This window comes from Protopterus annectens, chromosome 4.part0 (genome assembly GCF_019279795.1).
Source record: "Protopterus annectens isolate FY-2018-M chromosome 4.part0, PAN1.0, whole genome shotgun sequence".
Taxonomy (NCBI): Eukaryota; Metazoa; Chordata; order Ceratodontiformes; family Protopteridae; genus Protopterus; species Protopterus annectens.
In genome coordinates, this window is record NC_056733.1 from 919,829,662 (window position 1) to 919,845,303 (window position 15,642).

Genomic DNA, 15,642 nt, shown 5'->3' on the forward strand with positions numbered 1-15,642 from the left:
ATGTTACCCATTTAAATAAAATATCACTCGGTACACGGACACCAAAGTGCAGACTCTTCTGAGCATTGTGTAATTTCTTTAACCATGGACCCATCAAGAAAGCTTCTCTTAAATCAGAATTACAAAATTATCCATTTAATTGCACGAATAAGTGATGTACAGCTGCCAGGCATTGTTGTATGTATTTGATTTAAATGTATGCGTTTCATTACTGATGATGTTGTCTGTTGTTCCCAGGTTTTTTTTTCAGCCTACATTTTCAACAGCAATGTTATGGTAAAGGTGGCCACACAACCTGCTGATAACCCTTTGGATGTTCTGTCCAGAAAACTTCATTTAGGACCAAATGTAGGTCGAGAAGTTCCACGCCTCTCTTTACCAGGCAAGCTTGTTTTTCCAAGGTAAGTAGGCAGAAAAGAACTCAACAGCCAATTTGTGCAGTTGTCTTGCTGCTCACTCAGAAGTTGGTAGAAGCAGAGATCACCTCACCAAAGTGGACTTCATTTCTTTTGATTCTGTTTGTGCTTTGGTTAGCTTTAGCTAAAGACTTAATGTGCAAAAGCTATTATTTTTACAGGTGGAAGTCTGTGTTGCTTCAGGGATCTACTCAAGTACTTTAATTGGCATCACTACATATGGATAAGAGTTGGTATGCGCAGTACAGGTGATGGGTAAAAGAATTGCTTTGTGCAGAATCTTGCCACACTGATTCAGGGGGGTCCAGATGGAGATGGTATCATTATCGTATTATGTGGGATTTAGGGAAGTAATTGTTATGGAAGTCTTGTCTGCTGTCTTCAGTGTCTCCCACCAGTGCCCCAACGTAGCCTTCTTACCAGCACTTTGTTTTGCGTGGCAGAAAGATGGCTTTTAAATACAGAAATTTTTGAAGGATAAGTGCTAATAAGAAGTGAGACTTGAGTGTCTTTGTGGAGAGAAGGATGCAATAACCAGTTGGAAATCTCTTAAAAAGAAAATGGACTCCCCAGAAGAGGTGCTTTGCACCTGTAAGTAATGAAATTGAAGGTGTTTAGTCTGTGGGGATGATAAAATGCCAAACTTGATGGAAAGACATTAATGACTTTGTGGTACTGAGATCTACTTTTTTGTATTCCTGTTTCATAATGACTTTCTGGCACATATCGTGGTATCACATTCCAGGCAGAAAGAGCATGCCTACTTTTTGCACCCTTCATTTTTCTGCTGTTTACAGTTTGGAGTAGCATTTGTTGTGGAAAACTTCATATTGTTACCAGTACAAGCAGTCAGTATTTATGTATTTGTTAGGTCATGAGCAGAAACCCACATTTCTCTATTGGGAGAAGAACACATGTTAAGTCCAGCCATTAAAAATGCCTTGATTTTAATCCAGCCACCTGATGTAAATCGGAAAACTCCCAGCCTACATAACAGCTCACAGGATGGCAGCCTTGAATGTTTACTGGAGGGATAGTCAAAAGGAATGTCAAGTGATTTTGGGTTGGTTCTGTAGCACTTTGAGATGGTGAATGATGTAGAAGTCTGCTGTTGGTAACGCTCACCAAACAGGCACATTTGTCCATTAGATGTCTTGTATTGCTATCCTCCTGCAGCAGGTAAATGGGTGCGCTTGGCAAGTCCGTTGCTTCTGTGGTCAGGAGGCCTACACAAAGGGTATTGCCCAGTTGGCACCTTAAGGAAATCATTGTACAGCAGTGTCACTTGCCTCGCCCACTCTTGAGTGACTGCAGCTTTGTCTGTTATGGCAGCATCCCCGTTAAGTGGTTGGTGGTAACACTCAAGACTGATGACACTTCTAGCACAGTATTTTTTTTTAGCCCCGGTCCTGATCCTATCTGTGATTTGTCCATCATAATTGTCTTTGCTGCAGTATCATTCATAGTGTTTGGAATATAGCCACAGGCAGATTTGTCTACCTCATGCACCACTGTTTCCTGTCTTTTCTGTATTTCATTTTCTGCAATTGGTGTTGGATGGGCAATCCCAGGCTTGAGTGTCAGCTTAGTTGAGTGTTCTTTTTCCACAAGTAGTACTCTTTTGCTAGTTGTAGGGTATTATGAGACTTGGTCATGTTTGTAGACAAGTAATTAGTGCTACTGTGGGTTCCATCTTTAGTCTTTCCCTGGTCCTGTTTGTATAGATTATGCAGTTTTTCTTTATCCATGTATTGGATTTTTCTCTAAAAATAGGAAACGGTAAAGGGTAGAGATGTACCAAACAGGGACTTTTACTGTTTGGCAGAATATGAATATTCTGCTCTGCCAAGTGGCTGAATACAAATGCAAATAGTTTACTAGTGAGAACTGGTATGACCTAACTGAACTAAACAGTGAACTGCATTAGTAAACTATGTATTGTGGGATATATCCAAGAACATAATGTCAAGTTTACTGAAAAAAATTAAAAATCATCTGAATAACTAGATGCATTCTACTATTTAGCTATTAGGCAGTTCTCAAAAGTTAAGATGTCCTTCTGTTCCTATGTAGTAATGTTCTTGGTGTGGGATTTCCCACTTCAGGCAACCATATGTCGGCTCCTATACAAAAGCTTCAGCTTGGCTGCTCCAGTTGCATGGGACGTCGCATGCAGGGCCATAAACCAGCGGCCTTAAATATGGTGTCTGCACGCACAGACCTCAGAACTTTTCAGCTGCAGATGACTGTCTTATCGTGTGCTTCGCTTCTTCACCGCAAGACATTTAAAAGCTAAGTACCCCATTTGGGTTTTTTCTTCTCGACTTCTAGCTAAAGCTTGGTTTGCTGTATTAACATTTAGCTAGTGTCCGCTAAAAAGGGTAAATGCCAATGCAGGCACCAGATACCGCATAAAGATATGCACGACCACTGCAGTTATTTCCTAGGCCGAGAGCATAACTATACCACTTGCTCAATCTCCCAATCTTTTGTATCCAAGACCCTACATAGCTGCCTGGCTGCCCTCATTCTATACCTAGAAAATCAGCATCTTAGAAAATTAGCGCTAAGGATGGATCCCATTTCGGAAGTTCCAACTGAACCTCCGTGGAAGAAGGCCAGGATTCCTAGGCCCACTTCCACTGCCTCTCCGCTTTCAGACTCCCTGCCAGGTGCCGATTTAGGAATTGAGGGACGTCTGTCAGATCCATCTACTCTTCTCAGTTGACGACTGGCACATCCATAGAGCTTACTCAGACATCGGCTACAACCGATGTAGTGGGGGAACCAGAGACAGCCAGGCCTCCGACCGGGATCCCTCCTCTTGACACTGCTACCCTTAGTCATTCACCGGATTCCAGGCCTTTGCCTAAGGCTACACCATTAAAAAGAAAACTGAAAACCTAACATCTGGTTACACCTTCTGAAGGCCTACCTGATTGGCAGTCCTTTACCTCATCTTTGATGCAGGCCATCATGGTCCTTAGGCCCCCACAGCCTCTTCTCCATCTACCCTGCCTCTCCTTAGCCCTAAGCCTGCCTCTTGTCTCTTCTCTCCCTCCCCCCCCCCCACTACTCAAGACAGGGAAGAAGAGCAAGAAGCTTATTATTCATCTTCAGATTAATCTATCTCCTATGGCTCTCAGCCTCTACTCAGGAATATTACTCCCCAGATGAATCTATCGAAGGGGACTCCTTCCAGAGGATGTCACCTTTGGAGGGACATTACAGAAACGAAGGAATATTTCAAATGGGACACCTCAAAAATATCTGAAACTCAGATATTTTGAATTACAGGTGGAATCTCCCTCCCCTTCCGCCATAACTCCTGTCATTCCTGCTTATTTAGATGCCTTTACCTCAGCTTCCAAGACCCCAGACTCCTAACCTGCTCCTAAGCGGCCAGGTCACTTCTACAAAGTGCCCGATGACCAGCAATTCCTAGTCAGACCACCCCTGACAGACCCTGCTGTGACTGCAGTATCACCAGACAATCCAGACTGATTCAGTCTGCCTCTCTCCTACCTACTGACAGACAGTACAACTGTGGATAGAATTGGGAAGAAAGTTTACACCTCTTCCACACTGGCCTTCACAGCCATTGACTATCAAACCCATATAACCAAATATGCTCTGGACCTTGCCTCCCAAGCCTCTACTCTGCTGGCTGCTACTCCAGAATGCCCCACTACATCTGACATAGCATCTAAAGTGTCTCTGGCTGCCCAAGTAGCCAGACATTTCATTACATGTAGTTATGATGCTGCAGAGGCCTCTGCACGATCTGCAGCCTCAGCCTCTGTACTTTGGAGATATTCCTGGCTGCCCTTACAACACTTACCAGAGGACTTCAAGTCTAAAATCTTAGATGCTCCTCTAGACCCTAACTTATTGTTTGGTAAACCGTCAACAGCCCTTTTAAAAATCTACAAGAAAAGAGTTAAGGAATTGCAAGACATCAAGCACCTTGTCTCCTGTTCCTAAACATTACAGAAATTACCCTGCAAAAGCTACCTTTGTCAGAAGAAACCCCTCCTCTGCTGGACCTTACACTTCCAGGCACAGAAGGGGGCCAGAAGACAAACAACTTCCAGGCCAGCTGTGTCTCAGCCCCCCACTAAACAGCCCTTTCACGACAGAGGGAGGACCCCAACAATGCATGACTGCCTTGCCCACCTTCCCCTGTCTGCCTCCCCTTTTGGAAAACCATCACTACAGACGTATGGGTTCTGGCTGTAGTTCAAAAAGGTTACTTCCTTTCTTGAGAGAGAGGCCCCCTTTAAGGGGCATACCCCCCCCCCCCCCAAGAAACCAGAGGCACCTCTTCCCTCAGATTTTACAAGACCTTCTGAACCTTGGAACTATAGAGCCTGTCCCCACAGGAAGGTAAAGGCTTATACTCAAGATCGTTTCTGGTCCCCAAAAAAGATGGACCGTGGAAGCCCATTCTAGACCTTTCCTTTCCAAACCTATTCTTAAAGGTTCCCACCTTCAGAATGTTGTCTCTGCAAACTTTACTCCCTCTTATACCAGTCCAGGCCTTCATGGCCACACAACCTAAAAGAAGCCTCACTCGACCTAAAAGAAGCCTATCTGCACATCCCCATACAACCTTCTCACAGAAAAGTCTTGCATTTTTTGGACCCTTCTCTCACTTTCAATTTACAGTATTGCCCTTTGGTTTGTCCACTGCTCCCAGAGTGTTCACAAAATGCCTGGCACCTGCCGTAGCCTTTTGCAGAACACAAGGGATCCAGATTTACCCTTACCTGGACGATATCCTTATCCTAGCAGAATGCAGGGAAACCCTGCAAAACCATTTACAGTTCACCATTGCCTGCTTCAAAGACTGGGGTTCACCCTCAACTTCCCAAAAATCCTCCTTGACCCCAGAACAAGACAAAACATTTCTGGGTTGTAGGATCAGGACAGACATAATGAAAGATGTTCGTGTTTCACTGTTGCAGTCATTACACTTGGGTTATCCTGCTGGCAGGCTACCCGCAGTCAGCCTGAATTCCAAAGTCCTGGTCCGGCATCTGTTGCCTCTTCCCTGACGTCAGTGCGCCAGGGGTATAAAAGATGCAGCCGATGCCATTTTCTTCAATCTTTCTTGCCGCGCGGTGCCTGAAGCAAAAGCAGTTCGCAAGTGCCGGTCGGCCAACTCCTGAGATTTTCGAAATCGAATTTCAGATCCGAAGTCTTCAATAAAGCTAAGTACCCCGTTGGGGAAACTTTTTTTCTTGCGCCAGACCGAGGTCAGAAAAAGTTAACAATTGTATTTCTTGTGGGAAGCAAATACCTCATAAGGATTTTCACTCTTACTGTATTGCCTAGGCCCTGACCACGACGTTGCTAGTTGTTGGTTTTGTGCTAGATTTAACCAACGCACTATTAAGCGTCGGTACGATTTTGCTTTTCATTATTTCGGCAGAAGGTTTAACTCCATAATGCCGTCAGAACAACCAACGACCGGAATTAATAAAAAACGCAAGTATAAAGACAAGGACAAGCATCCGAGGTCCAAAACCAACGACGAAGCCTCTTCTAGGCCAGTCGCCGGTTCGCCAGTGCTCAGTGAGGTGCTTTCGCAGCCCCTGACTCCCGCTACCTCAGAGCTACAGGCTGCCTTTGACTCTCACATGGAGACAGCTAGGCCTCTGTTTACTCAAGGTATTGGCCCTTCGACAATTAATCCCTCAGATGGGTCCGGAGCCGCTGAGCATGCATCTGCCTGAGGGTGTCTTCAGACCTACACAACTTTATATAAAGCCTACTTCAGCATCCAAGACAAAGTCTAAAACAGTTTAAGTCAAGGAAACCAGTACAGCATTCGCCAGGACAGGCTTCTATGCCTAAGAAACAGATGCTCAAAATGGCCGAAAACCTAATTACTTTGATCAGGGGTTCCCATCCCCCTCCTGATAAGAGGCCTAGGCAAGACACGGAATATGATTCCTCTGATCAGGTTTCCATTTCCTCTGATTCCTCTTCTGATCAGGGATATTCTGTTCCTCCCTATGAGGATTCTGATGCTGAAGATTCTATTCCTTCAGCTTCTCCTCCTGAGGATTCTTTTGGGGAAACCCTGCATACCATGAGGGAACATTTCCATTGGGAGAGCCAGAATTATTCAGATTCTAAGAAAAAACTTGAGACTTTCTTTTACTTCCTCAGCACAGACCTCTTGCAATTCCCCCTGTTCTAGACATAGTAGATTGTTTTTTCAGAATCCAGCCCGTCTCCAGACTCTTTACCTCCTGCCCCTGTTAAGCCGGACAGATACTACAGGGACTTAAACTCCCATAAATTTCTTTACAAAAACCCTGCTGCTGCTGACCCAGAAACTATCTCACAAGGTCCCAAAGGGGTCAAGGCTGCTTCTACCAAAAACCGTGTCCCCTCAGGTAGAGATTCTAGGGCTTTGGACAGATGGGGGGAAAAAAGTTTACACTTCTGCTACCTTGGCTGTAAGGGCTTTAAATTTTCAATTTCATATGCTCAAATATCAGCAATACTTAATGTCTTTATTAAAACAAAAAATGTTGACAAATTCTGAATGTTCTGAGAACAAAGATTTGCAGGATTTATTGCATGCAGCTGAACAAGTGGGAAAACATACTTTGCAATGTGGCTATGATTCACTGGAGGCCTCATGCAGGGCCGCTGTTACAGGTTCTGTTATTAGAAGGCATGCTTGGTTAAAGGAACAGAATCTGCCTGATCTTGTTAAAGCAAAATTATTGGATGCTCCATTACAGCATGATACTTTGGTGTTAAGGCAGAGGAGGTGTTAAAGAAAATGGAGGATAAGGCAAAATCTATGCAGACAGTAAAGGGTTTCTTGCAGGTACAGCCACCCAGATTTAGCAGGTACTGGCCCTCTAAGAATTGGTCCTTTCCAGTGTCAGAAGCAGATTCAGATGCCCTAGAGGCGGGCAACAGCCCCAGGGCTCATACAGGCCCAAACAATGGGGTGCTTCTACCTCCAAAAGCGGAGAAGACAAATCACAGCCTTATAAAAAACAGTCCCAATGACTTCCCTCTGCCAATGCCAAGCACTTATTTTTTGGCAGCACCCTTAGGGGGAAAGCTAGCACTTTTTTCACAAAACTGGCACAAGATCACCCAGGACAAATGGGTCTTAAATATAGTCTCTCAGGGTTACAGGTTCCACTTTCACACCCTTCCAAAGGCAAACGGCATGCCAGACATACCATGCAATCAATGGCAAGAGGCACAAAAACAAGTTTAATCTCTCATGGACATGGGAGCTATTCAACCAGTGCCACAACAAGAGCAGGGACAAGGATTTTACTCGAGACCTTTCTTAGTACCAAGAAAGGACAAAGCCTGGAGACCAATTCTGGACCTGTCTATTCTAAATACTTTTCTGGACGTCCAAAAATTCAAAATGTTGACTTTACAGCAGCTTCTGCCCATACTGGACAAGAAGGCTTGGCTTGTAACTTTGGACCTCAGAGGCATACCTGCATGTCCCAATCAGACAATCTTGCAGAAGATACCTCAGATTCATAGCTGGCTTACTGCACTACCAATTCTCTGCACTGCCCTTTGGCTTATCTACTGCGCCCAGGGTCTTCACAAAATGCCTGGCACCAGTAATTGCATTTTGCAGACAGAGGAATTCAAATATACCCCTACTTGGACGACTGCCTTTCTCAAGCAAAGGACAAAGATATTCTACTACAGCATCTGGAGTTTGTAAAAAGATTGCTAATTTGCCTAGGGTACGCAGTAAACGAAAATAAATCAAAACTAGTACCCTCTCAAGAGATAATATTCCTGGGTGCAAGCTTAAATACAACTGCCCAGATGAAATCTCGTGCCAGACAAACAAAGGCATCTGACTTCTTACTTCAAAGACTCGGCAACAAAGACCCGGTTATCTGCAAGAAAAATTCTGCAGGCTGTGGGCTACATGGCATCCTGCATTCTACTAATTCCATATGAGGAAACTACAATGGTATCTAAAAAGGGTTTGGACTCAACATTGCCACAGCCTGGAAATGGTAATTGCTCTCATTCCCAGACTGCAACAAGAATTTCAGTGGTGGGCACAGGCCTGTCACCGCAACAAGGGACAGCCATTCACCTTAACCACTGCCAGGCAGACACCAACAACAGATGCATCAGATTATGCCTGGGGGGGCGCACATGGCAGGAAAATGTGTTCAGGGCACATGGCCCACAAACCAAATGCAACTTCATATCAATCAAAAAGAGATGCTTCTTCAAGGACCTACTTCATCCAGAGCAACTACTGATAGACGGACAATACTACAGTCATGTGGTACATAAACAAGCAAGGGGGTACACATTCCTACCCCTTCTGCAGGCAAGCCATGACTTTGTGGAACACAGCATTGACTTATCAAGTACATCTGCAAGCAGAATTCCTGCCAGGAAAGACAAATACTTTGGCAGATGAACTAAGCAGAAACCTCATGGATCCTCACGATTGGAAACTGGACCAACAAATTTTCAACATAACAGGGAAATGGGGATGCCCAGACATAGATCTATTCACTTCCCCTCACAACTGCCAGCTACAGAGATTCTGCACTCTGACTTATCACAAGCAAGCATGGAAAGTGGACGCCCTTTCATTCAGCTGGAAAGCCCTTACAGTATATGCCTTCCCTCCTCTGCCTCTCCTCTCCAAGGTACTCCTAAAGGTCAGACGAGAAGCCAAAAATGATTCTGATGGCCCCAGACTGGCCACGCCAGCACTGGTACCCAATCCTAAAGAGTTTGTCTCGAGGCCCAGCCTGGACATTGCCTCTAATACCTCATTTGCTGACCCAACAGAACAATCAGATCCTGCACAGCCAACTCAGAACCCTAAATCTGGCTGCATGGTGGATAATGTAATCATTCAGAACACACCTCTCTCTAAAGCAGTTATGGGTGTTATTTTGGAGGCCAGGAGGTCCAGCACCAGAAAATCTTGTGCAGAAAAATGGAAGAGATTCTGCGCTTGGAACCAAGCGCCGGGAATTGACTCACTTGAACCAAATATTCCTCAGATTTTTGCAATACCTAACTGAGATGCTGGACAAAGGCCTATCCTTCTCATCAATTAAGATCCATGCCTCTGCCATTTCAGCTCATTACAATACGGGCCCACCTATTTTTTCTCATCCACTGCTAAGACAGTTTCTCAGAGGGGCCAAAAATATAAGACCTCCAAGGAGAGCTCCAATACCTACATGGGACCTCAATTTTCTTTTGGAAAAACTCACACTGCCTCCTTTTTGAGCCTGCCAATACAGCAGAGATAAAATACTTGTCATGGAAAACCGCTCTGCTCCTATCAATAAATTCAGCAAGAAGAGTCTCAGAGTTACAGGCACTAATGGCTGTGGAACCTTTTATTATTTTCCATCAGGACAGGGTTTCTCTAAGGACAAACCCGACATTTATGCCTAAGGTAGTGTCCAGCGTGGCTCTTAACCAAACCATACATTTGCCTACCTTTATCCAAACCCACAGAATAAGGGGGAGAGACTTCTGCATACTTTGGACATACACAGACAGCTACGCTTTTACTTGGACAAGACTAAAGCCTTCAGAAAGACTGAGCAACTCTTAGTGGCATATGCTGCCGGTTCCAAAGGAAAAGCCATTTCAAAGCAGACTATTTCAAAATGGATAGGCCACTGCATTTGTTTCTGCTATTCACAACATGACAAATCAGTGCCCAAGGGCATTAGGCCACATTCTACCAGAGCAGCAGCCACTTCAGCAGCCTTCCTCAGAGGAGTACCAACCAAGGATATTTTGGAGGCTGCAACATGGACTTCAGTGCACACTTTTACAAAGCACTACCATTTACCTCTCTACTCTAAATCCAGAGCAGGCTTTGCCACTGCAGTTCTGCAGGGCCTCATAGCCACTCCAAACTCTATTTAGGCCCAGCCGCCCAACCTCAGCTTTGGGATTCAACCCAAGTGTAATGACTGCAACAGTGAAACACGAACATAGTACAGTTGTGTACCTACCATAAATGTAGATGTTCAGGTGTATTCACTGTTGTAGTCCAGGTTACCCTCCCACCCATCCCCCTTTTTCTTTGCTGGGACTTATCTGTACCTATCTGTTCTATACAACCTATGTGGTGTATTTGCTTGTAGATGAAGGTTATGTGCATGCTTTTTATGATTATAATTTTTACAGCCTACCCTTTTGGGGGCACCTGACATCTGGGGCAAGAAAAACTGAAGAAAATGGCATTGGCTGCATCTTTTATACCCCTGGCGCACTGACGTCAGGGAAGAGGCAACAGCAACCGACACCGGACCAGGACTTTGGAATTCAGGCCGACTGCGGGTAGCCTGCCAGCAGGATAACCCAAGTGTAATGACTGCAGCAGTGAATACACTCGAACATCTACATTTATGGTAGGTACACAACTGTACTTTTTTCTTCCCCAGGACAAAGTCTGTTCCTTGTCTACCCACTTCAAAACCCTTATGCAGACCCAACAGATAACTGTAAGGCAGTTCCTATGAATCTTGGATCTGATGGCAGCCACCGTTCCCATGCTACCACTAGTCAGAATGCACATGCAAAAGCTGCAGTGGTACCTAAAAATGTTTGGTCACACCAGCATCCCTTAGAGTAAGAAATTCCCCTCTTGCCCTATCTAAAATCAGAACTACAATGGTGGATTCAGCAAATTGAACTGAACCCAGGCCTTCCAACGCAGTTACCCACCCCAAACCAGTTCATGCGTCAGACCTAGGATGAGGAGCTACAATGTCAAACTACAGGGTACAAGCAAAGTGGCACCTTTCCACAAAGAACAAACATATTAACGGGAAGGAAATGACAGCTGTTCTACTGGCATTCAAAGCCTTCCTCCCCCTTTTACAACCAGGTGTTCTCCTGATCCTAACAGACAACACCACAGTTATGTGGTACCCCAACAAGCAGGGAGGGACAAAAGCCTAACTCCACTGCAGACTAACCTTAGTAATCTGGGTCCTAGCCTCACAGCACAACTTGTCCTTGCAGGCATCCTACATCCCCTCGCAGGACAACAAATAAGCAGACCTTCTCAGCAGGAGATCCTCTCCGAATCATGAATGGATGCTGGACAGGAGTGATTTTGTAGACATTGTGCACTAGTGGGGCACACCAAGTAGATCTGTTTGCCCCCCCCCCAAAGAACAGACAACTGCAGACCTTCTGCTCCAGCACCCGCTCTCCACTAGCATGGAGGATAGACACATTAAGCATTTCATGAAAGGGGCGGTTTCTATATGCCTTTCCACCCTTCCCGCTAATTCAAAAAGTCCTCCTGAAAAATCAGGAGAGAGAAACCAAAAATCTTGCTGGTGACTCCCTATTGGCCAAGGCAGCACTGGTTCTCCCTACTTTTCAATCTAGCCAAGGGCAATGACCACAAGTTACCCCACAACGTGAACCTTCTGACACAACAAAAGGAAACCCTCATTCACCCACACTTGCAGATGTTGACCCTGACACTGGGTGATAAACTTGTAATTCCCTTCAGGCACCCACTACTCAGAGGACATGCTTTCAGTCCTGAGGGAGGCCAGGAAAACTACTACAAGGAAGTCTTACTTGGCTAAATGAGAGAGATTTTCCAAATGGTGTCTGGGTAAGGGTAGGGATCCCTAGATGTTCTTTGTGTTTCACTGTTGCAGTCATCACACTTATGTAGCCCTCAGTCCACCCAAATACCAGAGTCTTGAGATTTCTGCGTCTGATGCTGTCGCCACTTCCATGATGTCAGGTCGTCAGGGGTGTAAAACATGCAGCCGACATCATTACATCTGTCTTTTTTGCCGTGAAGGAGCCCGAAGCAGAAGCAGTTCACAAGTGCCGGTCGGCCTCTACCTGAAATTTTCGTTTTTCCAAACCTGAAGTCTTCTAAAGCTAAGTACCCCATTGGAGATACTTTTTTCTTGCTCTAACTGATATCAGAAAAAGTTAACAATTGTCTTGCCTGTGGAAAGCAAATACCTCACAGAGATTTTCATTCTTACTGCATCACTTGTTTAGGCCCACACTACGACGTCCCTTGCTGTTGGTTTTGTGCCTTATTTAACGCCCGAACCATTCGTTGTCGGGCTATCTTTGTCACTAAATTCTTTCACACTCATTCTCCGTATTCCAAAATGGCTTCGATAAGCCATCCAACTACTGATCTTATGAAAAAACGTAAAGATAGACAAAGAACACATAGGTCTAAAACTGCCGACGACGCTACCGTTAAGCTAGTTGCCAGTCCGCCAGTACTCAGTGATGAGCCTTTGCAGCCCCTGATGCCCGTTTCTGCAGATTCGTAGGCCTCTACTGAGACCCATTCGGAGTCCGGTATGCCGCGAGATGCTTCTAAGACTATGGAACCTGCGGATGTCTCTACCCTGGATGGGGCCGGAGCCGCTGTGCAGGCACCGGCTTCTGAGGGTGTATTCCGACCTACCGATGTTCGTATTAAACCAGCAACTTTATTTTTAGCTAAAACTACCCAAGTTTCTCGGGCCCAGAGTTCGCACTACGCCTAGAAAACCAATGAACAAAGCGCATGCTCAAACTCCCATGCCTCAAAAACAAATGCTTAGAAAGGCTGAAGACCTTATTACTCTAATTAGGGGAAACCAGCCTTCCCCTGCTAAAAGACAACAAATTGCGTTTCCTTCTGATTCTACAGACCAGGAGTCTGATGATTCTGACCCTTCTGATTGCCAAGACATACCCTTATCAACCTATGAGGATTCAGATGCAGATGAATCCATTCCCTTTGCCTCCCCTCCAGAGGATTTTTCTTTTGGTGAAACCTTGCATACTTTAAGAGAGCATTTCCGCTGGGAATGCCAGGACTATCCTCGGTCCAAAAAGAGGCTTAGAGAATTTTGAGTTTCCTCAGCACAGGCCTTTAGCTATACCCCCTGTCCTGGATATTGTAGATGCTGTCTTCATGGAATCCAGTCCAACTCCAGACACTTTACAACTGGCTCCTAGAAAACCTGACAAGTACTACAGAGTACCAGATTCTCACAATGAGTCCTACTGTGGATCCAAAGACCATTTCCCAGGGACCTAAAGGCATTAAGCCTACTACAGCCAAAAATCTTACCCCTTCAGACAGGGATTCCAGAGCTTTAGACAGATGGGGTTAGAAGGTGTATACCTCTGCAACTCTTGCCATCAGGGCATTGAATTGCCAGATGTTCTTTGTGTTTCACTGTTGCAGTCATTACATTTGGGTAATCTGCTGGCAGGTTGCCCTCAGTCGGCCTGATTAACAAATTCGTGGGTCCTGTGTCGGTTGCTGTCCCTTCTTCCATGACGTCAGGTCGTCAAAGGTATAAAACATGCAGCCGACGCCATTACCCCAATCTTTCTTGCCGTGTGGTGCCCAAAGAAGAAGCAGTTTGCAAGTGCCAGTCGGCCGACTCCTGAAATTTTCGTTTTCGAGTTTCAGAACCGAAGTCTTAACTAAAAGCTAAGTACCCCATTGGGGAAACTTTTTCTTGCTCCTTACCGATATCAATAAAAGTTAATAATTGCATTACTTGTGGGAAGCAAATACCTCGTAAGGATTTTAATTTGTACTGTATTCCTTGCCTAGGCCCTGACCACAGATAGCCTTGCTGTCGGTTTTATGCTAAATTGAATCAACGCACGATTAAACGTCTGTATATTTTTGCTTCTAAATATTTTGGCCCAAGATTTAATTATCCAGAAATGTCGTCTGTTAGCAATCAGACTACCAGAATACCTAAAAAAAATGCAAAGAAAAAGAGAGACCGTCGAGGTCCAAAACTGACTATGCTTCTCCTAAGCCAGTCGCTGGTACTCAGTGAGGCGCTTTTGCAGCCCCTGATACCCGCTACTTCTGATTCGCAGGACTGTACTGAGACCCATTTGAAGTCCGGTATGCCGCTTGATGCTTCAGTTATGGAACCCGTGGATGTCTCTACCTTAGATGACTCCAGAGCCACTGTGCAGGCACTGGCTTCTGAGGCTGTTTTCAGGCCTACAGATTTGTATATTAGACCAACGCCATCTTCAAAACTAAGGCCAAAATCTAAATCTATGTCTACAAAACTGATGCCTGGGCCACATGTGCAGGCCCCTATGCCTAAAATGCAAATGATCAAAATGGCTGAAGATTTAATTACTCTGATCAGGGGTAGCCAAACCCCATCCTTCTAAGAGGCCTAGACAAGACATTGATTATGAATCTTCTGAACACGATTCTATTTCTTCTGACTCTTCTAATGAACAAGTATTTGTCTATTCCTGCTTATGAGGACTCTGATGCAGAAGATTCCATTCCTTCTGCTTCTCCCCCTGAGGATTTTTCTTTTGGGGAAACTTAAGATACTTTAAGGGAACATTTCCACTGGGAAAGTCAGGATTTCTCTGAATCTCAAAAGAGACTTGGGGATTTTCTTCTTCCTCAGCATAGGCCTTTGGCTATACCTCCTGTTCTAGACATTGTTGTTGATGATTTTTCAGAATCTAGTATGACTCCTGATTATCTGCCTCTGGCCCCTTGTAAGCCGGACAGATACTACAGGGTTCCTGACTCATAGGTTCATAGGTAGGTACTAGGCTATCTGCCCGAGGGCATTTTTAAGCCTAGCCAGAGTGTGTCGACTTTCCACCCCATTCATTAATTAACTGAGCCTCTGTCAAGCAGAGCCAATGAAGTGATCCCAGGGGTGTATTTTCTCTTACCCATCCACTCGTCAAGGCTTCTCTTGAAAAATGTTAGTGAGGGGCTCTGCCTAATGTAGTTAGGAATTTTGTTCCAAAGCATGGGGAGTCTCTGTGACAGGAATCTATCCCTCCAACATGTTCTATTTATTGTTGTGGCGAGGTTTAGCTCACTAGAACATGTGGCTCGCAGTGACTTGGATTTCTTTAGGTGGAGCATGTCCATCAATTCTGAGTTGGACATGGCTTTGTATGTCAGGCAGAGATCACCTCTGAGTAAGCAATATGCCACTGAGTACAGCTGGAGTTTTTTCAGTTGGGCTGCATAGGACATATGTTTGAGGCCAGTAATCCTCTTTATGAGGTGTTTTTGTGGTCTTTCCAGCTGTTGGAAGTGTCTTGTGAGGTACATCCCAAATGAGTCATTGTACTCTCTCATTGGTCTGATGAGTGACGAGTAGAGGGGCTCTATAACATCTTTATTTCTAGATGCGAACCCCTTAGT

The 15,642-nt window shown here is 45.0% G+C and overlaps 1 protein-coding gene across 1 annotated transcript in view; it reads left to right on the top strand.

Moving 5' to 3' along the window:
• The window catches only part of SPPL3 (signal peptide peptidase like 3), a 1,529,337-nt gene that overhangs the window by 1,242,740 nt on the left and 270,955 nt on the right, over window positions 1-15,642 (top strand). Inside the window, exon 8 of the mRNA XM_044069819.1 lies at window positions 238-401. Coding sequence (XP_043925754.1) covers window positions 238-401 — 164 coding nt within the window. The remainder of the gene's footprint in view (window positions 1-237; window positions 402-15,642) is intronic.